General features: G+C 34.5%; 1 protein-coding gene across 2 annotated transcripts in view; it reads right to left on the minus strand.

Moving 5' to 3' along the window:
* Positions 1-426: 426 nt before the first annotated feature.
* The window catches only part of LOC131055965 (disease resistance protein RUN1), a 32,203-nt gene continuing 15,308 nt past the window's right edge, over positions 427-17,321 (minus strand). Inside the window, exons 1-6 of one of the 2 annotated variants that reach the window (XM_057990281.2) lie at positions 15,513-15,966; positions 4,445-4,502; positions 3,782-4,358; positions 3,442-3,696; positions 2,664-3,296; positions 427-2,569 (exon numbers count right to left, since the gene is read on the minus strand). In XM_057990281.2, coding sequence (XP_057846264.2) covers positions 608-2,569; positions 2,664-3,296; positions 3,442-3,696; positions 3,782-4,358; positions 4,445-4,502; positions 15,513-15,573 — 3,546 coding nt within the window. In that variant the 5' untranslated portion in view covers positions 15,574-15,966 and the 3' untranslated portion in view covers positions 427-607. Of the gene's footprint in view, positions 2,570-2,663; positions 3,297-3,441; positions 3,697-3,781; positions 4,359-4,444; positions 4,503-15,512; positions 15,967-17,321 lie in introns of those variants that run through there. The other variant, XM_057990280.2, reaches the window with a different exon arrangement.

Consider the following 17,321-nt stretch of genomic DNA (forward strand, 5'->3'; position numbering starts at 1 on the left):
TAACATGATTAGATTAAATACAAACAAATACACATTTAAAAACAATCTAACTCCAATTGAATAGTTTCAAAATTAACTACATTACTTCATAATGGAACACAAATATAACTTAAAAACACACTACCCAAACATAACGAATATTAAAATAATGTAAAATAAATCCTAGAATATGTCAACCAATTCCCCCTTATATAAAGGATACTACTTTTTCCTTTTTGCTGTCTCTTTTAATTTGATCATATGCGTCAAGCGTGTGTTATTCTCTCTTCGGTCTTAATTATATCAACTTACCCACTAGACCATCCAAAGATGCCCTCCATCCATGCTACCAAGCAACTTCTTGGGACGGGTAATCGTGGGGCGGGTATCAATAGGAAGAAGTTCCATTTGAAGAACATATTTCCTACAAATTCAAAGCAAAATATGTATCTCCAATAAAGTTGTGCATGCATAAAACAACCATTCGTTTACAATGTATTTTTAGAAGTTGTTTGGCAGCGATTTGCAATTATCAATCTTTCTTCAACACAAAAAAAAAGTAATGTATACCATATAAATCAAAATCTGTTCTTTCTGTAGACTCTTGACTATTCTTAAATTGGCTTCACTAGCCCAATCTATATGGAGCAGTGAGAGAGTAATAGGTAATCCGTCTACGGACATACTTTTTCACCAATATTTTCTTGCCCTTTAGCCATTGCCACTCTTTCAATGCTTCTGGTGCGCTTACATCATTTAAGTTCCAGAAGGTTTCATATTTATAACGCTCCAAACAAGGTTGAAGATCCTCATAACGAATACAATGTGGAGCTCCAACAGTGAGATCCTCATCATGAGTACGAGGTCGACATGCCATCATGAGCTCCGAGGATGGAAGGCAATATTTAACCATCCCTGCAAGACTTTGGAGAACCCTCTTCACAGAAGATTGAAGTGGTCGAATCATTCTTTTTACATAAGATTGAAGATTTCGAGCACTCCTTTTCACATAAGATTGAAGATCCTTTTTGAATAGAAGACTTTGTGGAACCATTTCCGCACATTGTTGAGGATCATCATTGAATTCGAGACATTGGGGAACCATTTCCGCATTACTTATGCTTGGGGAGCTTTCCTCGTTATAACATTCCACCCAAGATTGAAGATTCTCATTATACTCAAATGTCATTGAAACTAATTCCACAGAAGGTTGAAGATTCCTATAGAATTCAAGGCTTTGCGGAAACATTTCCGCATCGCGTAAGTTCGGGAACCTTTCCTCTTGAAAAGATTGAGGACCCTCACAAGGGTGAAAATACTCACAATCTACATGCCCTTTCTCATACTCAGAACGCCAACTCAGTTTGACTTCCTCTAATTGTGAAAACTCGCCCATGTTTGGAAGTCCTTCCATATTGTCATTATAGACTAGATGGAATACCTGTAACTGAATGCAGCCACTAATATCAGGAGGATCTTGAACGCTCCAGCAATCATATAAACTTAAGTTCTTTAACTTCCTCAGTCCTGAGAAATTGGGAAACCTTTCTAAATATATTAGTTTGAAAAAGTAAACATCCTCCAACGAGGCACAACATGTGAGATCTGGTGGGTCCCTTATACCACATTTGTCAAGCCTGAGCACAGTCAAATTCGATAAAAGCGTGAAACTTGGAAGCTCCTTCAGACACTGCATATTCCATAGTTGAAGATTCTCCAGTCCGTAACAAGACTCTAATCTTTTGGGCGCTGACGCAGCTTCTGATGAAATGAACAATTCTAGTATCTTTAAAGCACTTGGCACATCTATATCTGGACATGTCGTCAATGCATCACATTCTTGCAATAAAATTTTTGATAGTTTCTTACAGCCAGTAAGGAGCGGTGCGTCAGCCATCGCGCAGCAACTGTCGAGGACAATACATTGCAGCTCCACACATTCTGTACAGTCGAGGGGCCCCTTCACTTTCTTACACACTCTAAATTCCACTTTCTCCAAATGCGGCAAACCATGTAACCTTGGGAACTCCAAGAGGGATGGACAGCAAACATTAATCTCTCTCAGAGAAACACAACCGGTAAGATCTCCCAGCTGATTGAGCACCTGGCTGACTGCAATGTTGATCTCAAGATGTTGTAAACCTTGGAAGCTGCTTAGCTCAGGAAGTTTAAACAGTGGATGTACCTCGCTTATCTGAAGCCACGCTAGCTGTTGAATATTTTCCATACGTTCAAGTGCTTCCAGGTCATTGCATTTGTGTAATGTGATACTTCTGAGACGACCCATTTTGCCTAAGTCAAGCGTGCTCTCAGTCCGCACACCTAGGAGCTGAAGCAACCATAGATTTTGAAGGTCCTGGGGGACGATCTGGGATGGTCTTCGACGGTTGCACTGCTCCAATTTAGCCAATTCAAACCCTGCATTGTCTTCTGATGATAGTAACCCACGTGTACTAGGTGGGTCACCCTTCCACCACAGCCATCTCCTCATTTCATTTGCTTTACTCCGAGCGAATTCAATATATAGGTCATGTATACGAATTTCAGGTCCAAATTCTTCAATAAATGCCTTCTTACATAGATCCTCAACCTGAAACCACATATAAATTAAGCGTTCAACGTTTTCTCAACTAAAACAACCAAATCACAAACTAAAAAGGTCTACAAGAAAATATTCAACTCACTGCTTTCTCAATAAACAAGATCTCTTTGTTGCAAATTATTGCTAGCCACTCAGTAACTTTCTGGGTAGACATATTGGGCAGCATATATACGGTGAGAAGTATGAATATGGTGCGGTACTCGGAACGCACGTCATCGAAAGCTTTGCCCAGCAAAACGAACACTTCATCCAAACCATCACCGGGTCGGTCTACCATGTCATCTATCTCAGCAACCCATTTTGACAGATGCGAACCGTATTTACTGAAGAGGTGGCCGCCAAAAGCTTTTAAGGCTAACGGATGAAATGTTCGACCTATCGAACCGACCTCTCTGAATGAACATCTGTTTGCACACTTCAAAGCAGTATTTTTGTCGTCTTCCCTCAGCGTGGACTCTTCTATAGATGTTCTTTCTAATAATATGTGTATGGCCTCGTCTTTTTCAAGCCTGGGAGCGCGCATGCATGACTGCAACTCAAGTTTGAAATGCTTTACTAAAACATCTACGCTGCGTGCGCTCAAAAGAATGCAACTTTCTTTCCTGAAGTCTGCCTCAACATAGTATCTCACTTCGTCTATGTTTTCCTCTGTGATATTGTCGAGAACCAACAGAACCCTTTGGCCCTTCACTCTTCTGTCCAACTCAACTTTTGCCTGTAAGTTATAATGCATAATAGTTATACATCTTGTTCACCAGTCTTCGTTTAGAATCATTTACATAATTGGACCTGTATAGATAATTATTTATGGAAAGAAAGAACATCCTGTAAACAAAATTGCATTTTAGGCAATCACTCACCTGATCTGGATCTGTCAGTGTCTGGAGAATCCATGGAGGGCAGTGAGTGACATACTGCAGAGCAAGTTTTACTCTTTGCAATGGATCGCCTCTGGAAAATTCCAGATGACATACTTTACCTTCGAAATCCCCCAATTTGAAGTTGCAGAAAGCCTTGGCAAGTGTAGTTTTCCCGTGGCCCGGTATTCCATACAATCCTGCAACACTGATTCTCTTTGCGTCCGAATGAACAGTGTTGAAGAAATCTGCAACCTCCTGTAGCCAATAAATGTAGTGAACCCATGAGTCTGTATACATGCGTGAAAAAAGAAAAAGAAGGTAGTGAGCTTTCTTTCTTCACCTGACACATTCGTACTTGCCCTTGCATCCGAGGGACATGATACCTTGGTGAGGGTGTTATTGTATGCCAGATTTCTTTCACAATTTTATCTCTGAACTCCCCTTCGTCATCACCTTCATTGAACATCAACCCATTCGTCCGCCGTAGTGCATTCAAAGCGCGGTACCAGTTGTTTTGCTCTACCTCGGATATCCCCAACTGTTTCCACTTTTCGTTGCCTGGTGTAAAGCTTTTAAGAACATCGGGTGAAACCAGAAAGAAAAGGGGTACAATTTTGAGATTGGGATTTGTACGGGTTTTGTCTCTCGCTTCCATGAAAGCCGAGAGTTCCAGCATTGGCCACTTAGATTCGAGGAAATTCTCAGAGAGAAGCAAAACTGCTGCTTTGCATGTCTTGGCGGCTTCAAATATACGAGAAGGGAAATCTTCTCCCAGTGGCAAACTTTCGGGATCTTGATCAAAGAAGCAGGACACTCCTTGGTTTGTGAGGTCTCTGTATAGCTGTCGAACAAAAAATTTCTGCTTACCGCTGTGACTGAGAAATACATCTTTAGCCAAATATATCTCTTGGCGGTCACTGTCAATTGAAATAACGAGTGAGTTTTAAAATTGGATTCAGATGGGGGATAAAGACACAAACGTTCGAATAAAAATTTATCTCACCTGCAGATCGATTTGTTGGGTTGGATGGATCCGTTTGCCTCCACATTTGGGGCATTCTCTGCACATTTGACCCATTTATTCATTCATTGAAATTATAAATATAACTTAATTCAGAATCTAATTACGTTAGACGAACTAAACACTTATCTGAACATTTGAATTGTTTTTAGGGGTTTATAATTTTAATATTATAAATATTGTACAAGAAATGGTTATTCAATTCTTAGGATGCACCGACTCTTAAAGGTGCACTAATTCTTTAATTACTTTCATATATCATAATCTATGTATTGATATACACAAAAAATCTAATAAAATTTTGAATAAATTGTTTTCACTAGTGTTTTATTCATGCAATCCTAGAAAGAAATATTTAGCCAATTGATAGACTATATTCCAATTGATAGACTATATTACATAAGAACTTGCTACCAAAAAGCTGTCTCACACTTGATAACAAACAAATGGCCCATTCTACAAAACGTGATTGTTAGGACTTGTTGGGACTTGTAGGTAAAGGAGTGCTCATAATAAATAGCAGTAAATATAACTAGCATTTATCAAAAAGAGGTGCAATAGTTATGTCAATAGTAAAATATAAAAATTAAATTTAACAGTACAAATAATTTATGGTATGTCATAATAAACATAAATCTAAATATATTTGTAATAATATCATTATTGTTATTATTAAAATCATTCTAATTATAATATTAATATTGTTTTGTTAATAATTTTTTTAAATATATAGAAATATGATTTTAAAAAAAATCTATTTCTTTTCAAGTAATATAATTTCAAATGAACTAATTATTATGATTTTTAAATTTTAAGTTTTTTAATATTAACTTTAAGAATATTTATAATATTATTACTATGTTAATTTTATTAATACATAACATATTATTGATATTTCTAATAAACTTGATTTGTATTAAATATAGTATTAGTTGTTCATTAAATATTGTTTTGCATAAATTTTGTTTGTTTTGTTTTATTGATCTTTAATACATTATCTTCTTTCTTTCTTGCACAATAATATAAACAAATTCAAAAACTTATTTTATTTTAATTAAAAGAATATAATAAAAAAATATTACATTTAATATTAAAAAAAATGCTATACCCAAAATATATGACTTCATAGTCAGTTACCTAAACTTCTATTCTCCTTAAATCACAATCATTCAATATTAAATTAGCCAACAACTTAAATTACTTTAGCATGTTCATAGTTTTTCCTAAAATTGTTGAAGAATAATTTGGCATGAACGATTTACCTCTAGGCATGCATTGGTACATTTTCCTGGCATTATAAATATTTAGTTGTTTTACAATTGCAAAAAAATGTTAAAACTTACCACATCTCTTACACGTGCCAGCAGGAGTCATTTACATAATCATACACGTGACAGCAGGAGCCATTTACAGAAATGGCACATGCTCTGTATCCTTATTTTAATTTCACAGCTGTTTTTTATTTTACAGCTTATGAATGCTTGCTGATAAATAATAGTTGAAGGCGGAGATGTTTTTAACCATTGACTTACGAGGCGGAGAATTTTTTCACCACTGACCTAGGAGGTGGTAAAAAGATTAGAATCAAGATAATCCAAAAAAAAAAAAAAAAAAAATTTGGTTTTGTTCTAAGGTAATTGACTACAGTAAAAATTCTGTTAGAAAAATGGGTCGTGCAGAATTTCATAACATCCACTAGGTTTGCCCGGTTTCCCCTCATCTGTCGTCTGCCACACTCTCAAGGCACGTCAATAAGAAGCCTACTTAAATTGAGGGGACTTGGTACAACCAAACCCAAATTCTGATTCTGTTTAACTTGTTGCAAGGAAAGGTAGAATATGTCTATGAATTTTCACTTGCCCAGAAATTTTAAAAACAAAGAGACTCTTAAATAGAATTATATTTCTTGAAGGTCAATGAGAAGTTTGCATAATATCTGTATCTATATCTAAAATATCTGTATCTATTCTAAAATAAAATTGAACACCCCTTTAGAATCTGAGATTGTTATTATGGTATCTAGGCCATTCCGACGTTGTTTTCAGCTACAGGCACAGGCCTATGATTGAGCTGTAAGAATAGATTGCTTACTGAAATCCAATGCAGATTATAATTTTCATTCTGCGCACACGTTGCCACTAATAATGTAGGATAGGAATACGAGCTGTCAGTCATTGAATTTCTGCAGTCGATTAGAATTGCTATCAATGTCAATTTGTTGGGATAAACCCAAGGTATTGTGTAATAACTAGTTCTATACTAAAGAAACTTATCCTCGTAAGATGACGAAAAAACAAAAAAACAAAAAAACAGAAGATCAGAGAAAAAGAAAAATAGACGATGGCAGAGGATGCAATGCAGAGGTGTTCTTTTGAATACAATGTTATCTAAAAACAACAATCATCTTTAGGAAATACCATCAACAGGTAAAAAAAAAAGCTATACCAATTAGAAAATCATTCCATCAAATTCGATCGGTAAACAGGAAAAAAAATGCTCTGCTTTTGTATGAGACCTCGCCAAATTAGTCTTGCCTCCAGAATCCCCACTAAAACTTTACACGTACATTAAATGTGTGTACTCACAAGTGTGAAAGTCACTAAGTCAGATGTCGCAGTTGCAAACATGTATGCAAAATGTGTAAAAGTACTATTAGCATGAGAACCGTTTTTGACAAAATGCCCCATTTCTTGCAAATTATGCCCTACTTTTTCTCATCGGCGTCATGGACAGTGCGACACAATTTGTGCTGAATCTTGGATAGTGCGACACAATTTGTGTTGAATCTTGGAGTCTTTTGGGGAAGCTCTCCCAACATTGTCTTTATTTATGTGTTTTGATGACATTCAGTGACATAGACCTTCTGAGTGCGTGGAAACCAAAATTTGGTAATAGTTACATCTTCTTTCTGAACTAGTGTGCATTAGGTTGATAATAGCCAGCTAAATGATCATATTCGCCCAGAGCATGAGTCAAAATGATTGAATGCTAGCCATACAACATCAGCTTCCTATCTTCATGTGGAAACAGGTATGGAGAAACGATTCTTCATGTTAATGCTTTCTCCTTTAGGATTTGGCTGGTTTGAATTTTGGACAACAAGTCGACCCTTCCATCTGATACGATATTATGAGTTTGGGTGTCTTTTTAAATTCTGAGTCTCCTGAGGATCGAGTGCAATGATTCAAACCTTAATCAAGATTAAAATAGCATGTTTGAAATTTTTATTGAAGGTCAACCTTTAGACTGAACCGCTAACTCCCTGAGGAAGGTCGTGGGATTGTTTAGAAGCATACACTAGTAACTGGAATAGATTTTGAAGGCTTACTGGAGACGTCTAGGCAAAAAACAATCAATTGCAATTAGTTTGGCAGTGATAGAGGATATTGGAAATTGTGAGAATATTTAAGAGTTCGCCCCTGCTTTCTTGAGCGCTGCGAAAGGAGCAAATCTGATGCTGGTTCAAAATTTACACAGTTCTGAAAATCACATCTTTCTCGTGGTTTCTGTTATGTCAATTTAGTTGGATGCCTATACCTGGTGGAGCTTGGTAGTAATCTGTCCAGAAAAAACTGCAAATTCGAGAGCTTCATCTGGTTGATTCGAATGACAAATCAAGTGGTGAATTGTCTTGGTTTTGTTTATTGGACAATGCAGTTTTGAAAATTAGTTCTTCATCTTTCTGCTGTCAAAAAAAGAAGAAGTTTAATGTTGTGATTTTAAATGTTGAAACGTTATTCAAATAATTTCTCATTTTACTTAACTCATGTATGCAGATTAAATAAAGCTCTCTACGGCCTCAAGCAAGCTCCTAAAGCTTGGTATGAAAGGATTGATAAGTATCTAGTTAGTGTAGGATTTTCTAAAAATGATGTTGATTCTAACATTTACTTTAAAGTATTTAATGATGCAATGTTAATTTTGGTTTTATATGTTGATGATTTATTTTTAATTGGTGAAGACATTCTCATCATTAGGTGTAAGAAAGAATTAGCTATTGAATTTGAAATGAAGGATTTAGGTCTTATGCATTACTTTCTAGGGTTAGAAGTGTGGCAAAGACCTAATGAAATTATTCTAAGTCAAGGAAAATATACTATTGATATATTGAAAAGATTTGGTATGGTGGATTGTAAACCTATGTCTACTCCTATGGAAACTAACTTGAAGAAGTTGAGTATTTCTGCAGCTAACTCTGATTTTGCAAATCCGTCAGAGTACAGGTAGCTGATTGGATCCTGTATGTATCTAGTCAACACTAGACCAAATATCTGTTATGCAGTGAGTGCACTTAGCCAATTCATGAACCAGCCAAAGCATGTTAACTTGGTGGCAACCAAGCACATCCTGAGGTATTTGTGATGAACTATTGGCCATGGACAGAAGTACTCAATCAACTCAACAATCAACTTGGAAGGCTACTCTGATTCCGATTGGGATTGAAGTATTACTAACAGAAAAAAAATTTCAGGAATTTGCTTCAGCTTGGGTTCCACTATGATCTCTTGGGCCAGTAGGAAACAGTCCTTAGTTGCACTAAGTACTACAGAAGCTGAATATATTGCCTAAAGTGTGGCAACTAGAGAAGCAGTTTGGCTTCGCAAGCTTCTTGTTCCGTTGTTTGGACAACCATGGGAATCCACTGGTATTTATTGTGATAACCAGAGTTGTATTAAAATGTCTAACAATCCAGTGTTTCATGACAGGGCAAAACATGTGGAAACTCATTATCATTATATTCGTGATATAGCACAAAGAGGTGCTATCTAGCTAAAATATATCAGCACCGATGAACAGGTTTTTGATGTTCTCACCAAGCCTCTAGCTCAGGTGAAGTTTGAGTACTTCAGAGAGAAGCTTGGAATGGTGGAGAACTCAACATTGATTTAGAGGGAGTCTCAATCTTAGTGATGCAATTCAGTTTGCATCTTCCACCCTCTGCAGGCAATGCAAGGTGGAGTCACCCTTTGCGGGCAATGCAAGGTGACAGTGTATCCTTCTCTAGGAGAAGGCTGAGGTGTAAAAACCTTTTCCACCCTTTGCAGGAAATGCAAGGTGGGACCATCCTCTAAGGGAAATGTAAGATGGTCATCATGAAATGAGTTCATGATATTTATGATTTTTTACTGCAGATATATTGTATGAAGCTTGTACATTTACTCTTGCAAGCAAGGCAAGGTAAAAGTCATGAATGGATCATGATATGTGGCAGTTATCCTCCTTACCTACGAGGGAGTGTTGAAAATATTACCTAAGTTCGGATTATATAAATCACATATACATGTATTATTTCAATGTAACCATTTATTGGGCTAGACCCAAATGTGGCGTGGGAAAAGGCAATTTAATATGTAATAGGGTTGGGCTCAAAATATAACGTGCTAAGTCATTGGACTGGACCTAAAGTCTAACGTGGTAAATATTAATATAAACAATAAATTGTTGCAAGCCGACCTAAGGAGATTTATGCCAAGAGAAGGGTATATACATAACAACTTCAAGATGAAGTTAAACACAATTGATAACATTACATAATAGCGATTTTCTCTTCCTATCTTTGCTCCTCCATTTTATGTGATCTACTCTGCTATCCTTAGTGAATCTGCTGGTCTGAATTTTGGAGAACTCCAAGGGCTTATCATGTTGTCAAGATTCTGATTCAGGCTATTAAAGACACCTTCTGGTGTTTCACTCCTTTGGTCATCTATTGATTAGGGTTGTATCATATATCATCATGGAAACTTGTTGTTAGAACAACAATTAGAGATAAGTTTGTTATATTGTAATTGCCTACCATTGATATAATACATCTTAAAGTTTGAGGCTGGTTTTTTCACGTCCAGGAGGGAGGTTTTCCTAGGGTATTGGTGTCTTGTGTTTATTGTTGTTACTATTCTTGTTTCGTGTGTTTTATTATTGTCATTATTTATACATAGTCTGGTTATATTCAAATTGATCAAAATTAACACCTAATTGCTTTAAAATTAACATACATTGCATGCATGTTGTAGAGACATGGATTTTCAAGTTAACTTTGCATTTTTAGAATTTTGTGACATTTTTCATTCTAAGAACTTCTTTGAGTTGATTATTACTAAACAAGTTTAAAAAGTATTCATTATGTTTTCCTAATCAATCAGCACTCTGAGTGGGTGAAAAAACTTCTTCTCACCTATCATAATGGTCCTCTGCTCATTGCAACTCCCATTAATGCTCATCCACTCAAAACAGGTCGTTGTAAGTAATCCATCACCAATAATGTTAAGTTTAGTTTACTTCTTCAATGCTTTTTATTTGTTACACTTGTGCTTATTAGTTGTAATACAAATTACTAGTGTATGGTTAACTATGTTGTGTGTATTCCAGTCTGTAGATTATTCAAAACAATACGTAACATACCTTTTCAAAATATGAACCATCTACCTTGTTATTGTAGGTTACCACAAGTGATTACTGCAACTATGCTTACAATGCCTAAATTTATTTTTCTTTTTAATTGATGTTGTTGCAGGCCTTAATATTTTTCTCTCTATTCCTTCTTTAACGATTCTCTCCATGTTGGTTCAACTTCATTCCAGGTTAAAGTTTGTTCTTCTTGTACTATAAATTCATCAATGCCTGCAATATCCACCCATATTTTCCTTTCCACCTTACTTTCAAAAACCATGTGCTCATCTGGAAACATGTCTCTCACTGCAAATGTTTCTCGTTCACTACAATTTATTTGTGCCTGATATGCCTCATTGCCAACTAATGGGTAACAGACAAGGTATTCAACTCTCATGTTCCTTTTTATTATCAAATTACATACCAGGTTAAAAATGATTTGTTCATTTCTTTGTTTCCTAAATACTTTACATCTCTCTTACATTCCTATGGCATTTTCAAGTTCTTGCAGCTAAGCATTTCCAATTAAATCTACAAATAAACATTTCTTTCAACTGGATGACTTCCCACCTTTTCAAACACACCCACATTCACAGGTGCTATGCTACTTTATATTTCCCTCCATCCCTTCACCTATTACCACATTTCCCTCCTTCCCGCATTCTATCTAATTTCTCATTTGTGCTTCTTATTTGCAGGTACACAGCTTCAACAAAAGCACATGGTGGAGCTCATTACAACAAATGATTTTCCATTCCAAGCTTCTCCAATTCTCATCATATTTAACATATGTTGTACGATCTCGCCATACTAATCATTCTATCGCTTCCCATTCTTCCATGCATTTGTTTCCACTTGAACTAATTAACATTCTGAAACATAGCCTGCCTATCGGCTTCCCGTTGCACGCACTAAAATATGTGCAACTACTAATAAACTTTAAATTCAATAATTAATAATAATAAGACAAACTTTCATTTAACCTCTTAACTTTAAATTCAATAATTAATAATAATAAGACAAACTTTCATTTAACCTCTTACTATGTCCTAGTGTTTTGAAAATTCCTTTAAGCCATATATCCAATTAGTCTAAAGTAATAACAAATTAGTGTAAAAAAAACTTATTTCCTCTGCATAACAGAAAAAACCAGTTCTTTGTTTCTGCGATGCTTAAATTGTTCTTAGAGGTCTCATATCTAGATCTTCCTAGTCCTCATCGGACATATCTGTAGGTTTCTTTGATTTTCCTACCAATGCCTTGTGCAATCCTTGTTGCACTAATAAATCCTATGTCTTGAGCTTCCATAGCTCAAAGTTATTTTTTCCATGAAATTTCTCCACCTCGAACCTAGCATTTGAAGCTTTTTCCATTTGATGCTGGAAAAAATAGCACCAAATTCTAACACGGCCACTACAAAAATAATTGCTCTAATACCACTTGTTGTGCAAGTGGAAGCAAAAACCCCAAAGAATTAAATATTGCAAACCAAGTTAGATGCAAAGAAATATTGAAGAAAAGAAATAAACATCAAAACAACACACAGGACACAAATTTACATGGTAAAAATTTGACAAAATGCCAAGGAAACATCCATGGGGAAAGGTATTAGTATTCTTATTTCTCTAGAGAAATAATTACAAACTTCATAGCTACTCTTCTTTTTGTAGTCTAAATTTGCACATACAACAACAACAACAACAATTACACGCCATTTGCCTTCACAGGCAACATAGATATATACAAAAATTCTTCTAAATGTGATTGTCACCAACATAAAAATATCTCGATCAACTGCTTAAAAGAAAGTGGGAACTTTCTGACAAAGAAAGAAATTCCTTTAAAGAAAACAAGAACTTTCTCACAAAAAAGAACTCCTTAAAAGAATGTAGGAACTTTCTCACAAAGAAGAAGTTCTATTCTGAAGGTGAGAAGAAATTAGGAATTTCTCATTTCTATTATTTTATGTTTCTAATTGTTGTCACTATCCAGCAATGACAACGTTAATAGATACAGAAGTGCAAGGTTCCACCCAAAATAGAGGTAAAATATGTAAAACTATCGATACATTTTCATAATTATGCGTTGAAGAAACTAAACTGCAAAAATTTAGTTCAAGAAATCATTGTTTTGCTTGATATAGTAACTAGAAGAAAAAAAACAGACTATGATACTCATGTAATACAGATAAAACTAAAAGTTAATTTACTTGATTCTATGGGAAGCTTTCAAGACTAACAAATCTAAAAACTACGATACAGTCACAAGTCATATGACATGACAATTTATTAATTACACTAATATTAATAGTAAGAACAAAGAAACCTTGTAGTAAGGTTTGTGTGCTTAGTCCCTTTCTTTCATGCACTGTAATAATGCCTAAAAAACAACATTGCTCTCTTTCTCTGCATCCTTTGTCATGCCCCCACCATGAAAAGATGTCAATTATCAGAAAAATTGTCTTATTTATAAGACTTCATGAGTTTGTGTATGAATTAATATATTAAGACAATGATTGCCTTCATGAGAAAGATAATGAAGGCAACGATTATCTTTTTTAAAAACAACAAATGGCGACAATAATGCATGACCAACAACGATTTTATTATTTTTGAGGGCAACTAAGACAAATACCAGCAATGATTAGCATGACCATTCTTAAGTGAACTAGCAACTTCCAAAGGTTGTCTCTTTAAATAGAGATAAAGGTATACAATGTAGAAGATCACATTGGCGGAGGGCATCAAGGAAGTTCATATTAAAAAAAGAGATCATGTTGACAAATAATATTTTTAAATAGTCGATTATGCTGAGAGGCTACAAATTTATATTAGGAGGGAAGAAACAAATGATCTTTATAAAAAAAAAGACTTTAATTGATCAACTTTTTAAATATAAAAATATATTAATGTTTCTAAATAAAATGAAATTAAATATGTTATTAATAAAAATAAAAATATTTTCAAATTAAAAAATATATTCAATAAAATAACTTTTAAATAAAATTTAAAATGTTTATTTATTTTACAATAAAATAAAATAATTGTTAAGAAATTTATTTATTTATTTTTTCATTTATTTGTTTATTGGAATAGTATAATAGATATTAAAATACACAAAGTCTTTAAATTTTAAAATTAAAAATCCAAAAGCTAAATATTTTTCAGCGAAGACTGTTATTAATATTAATATCTAACATAAAACTTTAAAACAATATTTTTTTGTTTTTAAGCTACTATTTATTAACTTTAAATTCAATAATTAATAATAATAAGACAAACTTTCATTTAACCTCTTACTATGTCCTAGTGTTTTGAAAATTCCTTTAAGCCATATATCCAATTAGTCTAAAGTAATAACAAATTAGTGTAAAACAAACTTATTTCCACTGGATAACAGAAAAAACCAGTTCTCTGTTTGTGCGATGCTTAAATTTTTTATGGCTGTTATAGTCAGTTTATGTTTTCCTACTGTTGTGCTTTGATTTTTCTCCTTTGGTGGTGTGACCTGGCCGGATCTACCCAATCGAACAAGGTTCGGATCCACCTCGCCAGATCTTGCATTGACCGGATCTCACTCACCAGATTTTGAAAAATACTGCACTAGAGATTAATTAAATCAGATTTATTACAATCTATATATATTTTATTAATGCTACTTTTGTAGATTAGATCGTGTGAGATTTTTTAAACAAAGTTTGGGATCATTTAGATCCATCATTTAAAAAAAAAGATGACAATACATCTTACGAGAGATGGCACTAGAGGATGGCGATACATCTTAGCAGATCGGATCGGTTAGCCCAGCCCGCAAGACAGGTAGCGTACCAGTACCGGAATCCGTATTCAGCTGTTTGTAGGATCCTACGATAGAGGAAACTTACTCTTGGTTGAAGGAATATAGAAGGTTGAGTGGTAGTTCAGCTCCTAATGTAGATGGTCGGGTAAACATTAAAACTTGATACAAAATAAAAAACCAAAAAAAAATCGCATTTCATCCGCCATAGTTGTACAAATCTAAAGCGTCGCCGTAAAGGATACTGAATGACATAATACAGGGATGTGCATAAAACCCTCTTTGAAAACTTGGGATTAGGGATTGACATTTCCACTGGAAAATCATAACCCTCTTTTTCTGCGATACTTGACTTTTCTATGGCTGTTATAACACGTTACTCTCTGCTTTATAACTGCTGCTTTTGACATATCAGGTTTGATCTTTCTCGTTTGATGGTTTATTCCTAAACATTTTAGGACTTGATACAATATAAAAACCAAAAACTTGTCATTTCATACACTATAGCTGTATGAATCTAACGGTGTTGTAAAGGGTATTCAAAGACGTATGCTATACAGAGGAGCGTAAAACCCTTCTTTTAAACTTGTAATTAGTGATTAACAATCTGGATCTGGGGACATTTGGCAGACTCCAATTTCTTTTTGTAAAAACTAATTCTTATCACTGGTTAATGGAATATGGTAACCAACAACACGTTAAATGCTACTCAATAGTTAGGACATTTTATCAGCAGATACATCTTTAATCAGACCAAAAAGAAAATTAAATCTACTTTCCTCCACCTCAACTATACAGATCTTGATAACGGAACTGAAAAAGGCATACAGAAAACACAGATTGTGCATAAAAACTACTTCTTGCATACCTTTCGTAACATCATTACAGCCTTCTGTAGCGCTAGTGTTGACGCGGCTGGAGGATGCCATCTTAATATTAAACAAAGCAAATATCTCCAGAACAAAGAAGGGTCTCTGCACTGAACAGTGGTAAGGTAGGCTATGTTCAGGTAACTCCCACGTAAAACAGCCGCAAAAGTGCTAAGGAAAAAGGAAATTTCCGTTAAGGTGCAGACACGGTTCTAGGCAATTGTTGATGTTCTAGGCTATGCATGGCCTAAAACTTATTACGCCGAAGGCGTCTCCTATCTGAGAATGGACGACCTGATCTCGGCCATCAACGGTGTGTAGTAGATGAGGAGGGCTGCAAGACGATTCAATCGTTCGTGGCCGTTAGATTTTTCATGAAGTTTTCACTGTTTCCGGCGCTACCGTCCTTCGATCTTTGCCCTTTTTCGTCCTCACTGTTATTTGAGTTAATGTTAGGTTTTGACCGTCCTTTCACTTACCTAAAGTTTTTCAGTGCATTTATAACACACTGACGCTACCTGTACGAAAACATTTCTACGTTGCTTTCAGATCCAGGAATTAATGATGATAAGTCCCAATCTTCTATGCAATTGTCGGTGTACCGTAAAGTTTTACACAGACATTTGCTGGAGGGTAGGTACACCGAATATAATTATATGGGTTTTCTGCATCACTTGTTTTTATCTGGAGTTGTTTGGGTGCCACTTTCTGTTAAACCAAACCAGAGTTCCATTTTGTGTTAAAGTCTTGGTTTTAGAGCCTTATTCAAAAGAAATTTGGGGAAACTAAAAAAATATATATTTGTGTAGTCGCAACTAGTATGTAAATAAGTTATATTTCAATGGCACACTGGCATACAAATTTACATGAGAAGTCTTATAAGGATAACAAATTTAACAACGGTCACAAAATTCTTCTATCTATTATTTAAACCTAAGGCATTTTATTACGTTTGGTTCATGATCTCAATCAATGAATTTGAAATTTCATTTATATCAATTTGATGATCTCATTTCTCCTCTCTAGCTATTGCTTTTATGTTGATGATGGATCATGTAGTATGATCAGAAACGTTGATGATAGTGCAACCAAAAATCAATATTGTTAACTTTATGGACTATGAAAGTTACATGACTTTAATCTCAAATATCATCAAATTTTAGTTCACCTTTTTGAACAAATAATGAACTTGTATATGAAAGATCTTACAATTGTTATACTAATTGATGGTGTGGGTCTAATATGTTGTAAAGTTTTTATTTTAAAAAGGCTTATAGTAGATTTTTATTTATTTTTTTTCAATAAATTTAAAATATAAGATATTAATAGTTTTTAGGAAGGATTCAATTATTTTTTCATTAAATGTTTATTAAAAAGAATATACTTGAATGAAATTTACAAAAAGATTTCAAATAGATGTTCACTTTAATCAAAATAGTGGTATGTAATATATTAGTTTCAGGTGTATAAATTTGAAATGATTTTTGTTCAATTTTAGTATACATATGAAAAGATTCATGTTAATTGTGACTAATACATATCCTCTTATTAATAGTCACATTTCTTTATCTCGATGAATTGATTCTTGTCCAACAACTCAAAGCTTAGTTCTTTATAAGAAAAACCCCCTATAACCACTTAAGTGATGTCCAATGGACCTTAATTCACATCGTGGAAAAATCAAGAGTTGGATATATGACTTGGGCTACCTAAAGTGATAGTTGAGACTCAGTGAGCTAACACATGGGTCTCCTATTAATAGTCATATTCATTTTACATAACAATATATAACCCTTTCAAAATAATAT

This window comes from Cryptomeria japonica, chromosome 8, assembly GCF_030272615.1.
Source record: "Cryptomeria japonica chromosome 8, Sugi_1.0, whole genome shotgun sequence".
Taxonomy (NCBI): domain Eukaryota; kingdom Viridiplantae; phylum Streptophyta; class Pinopsida; order Cupressales; family Cupressaceae; genus Cryptomeria; species Cryptomeria japonica.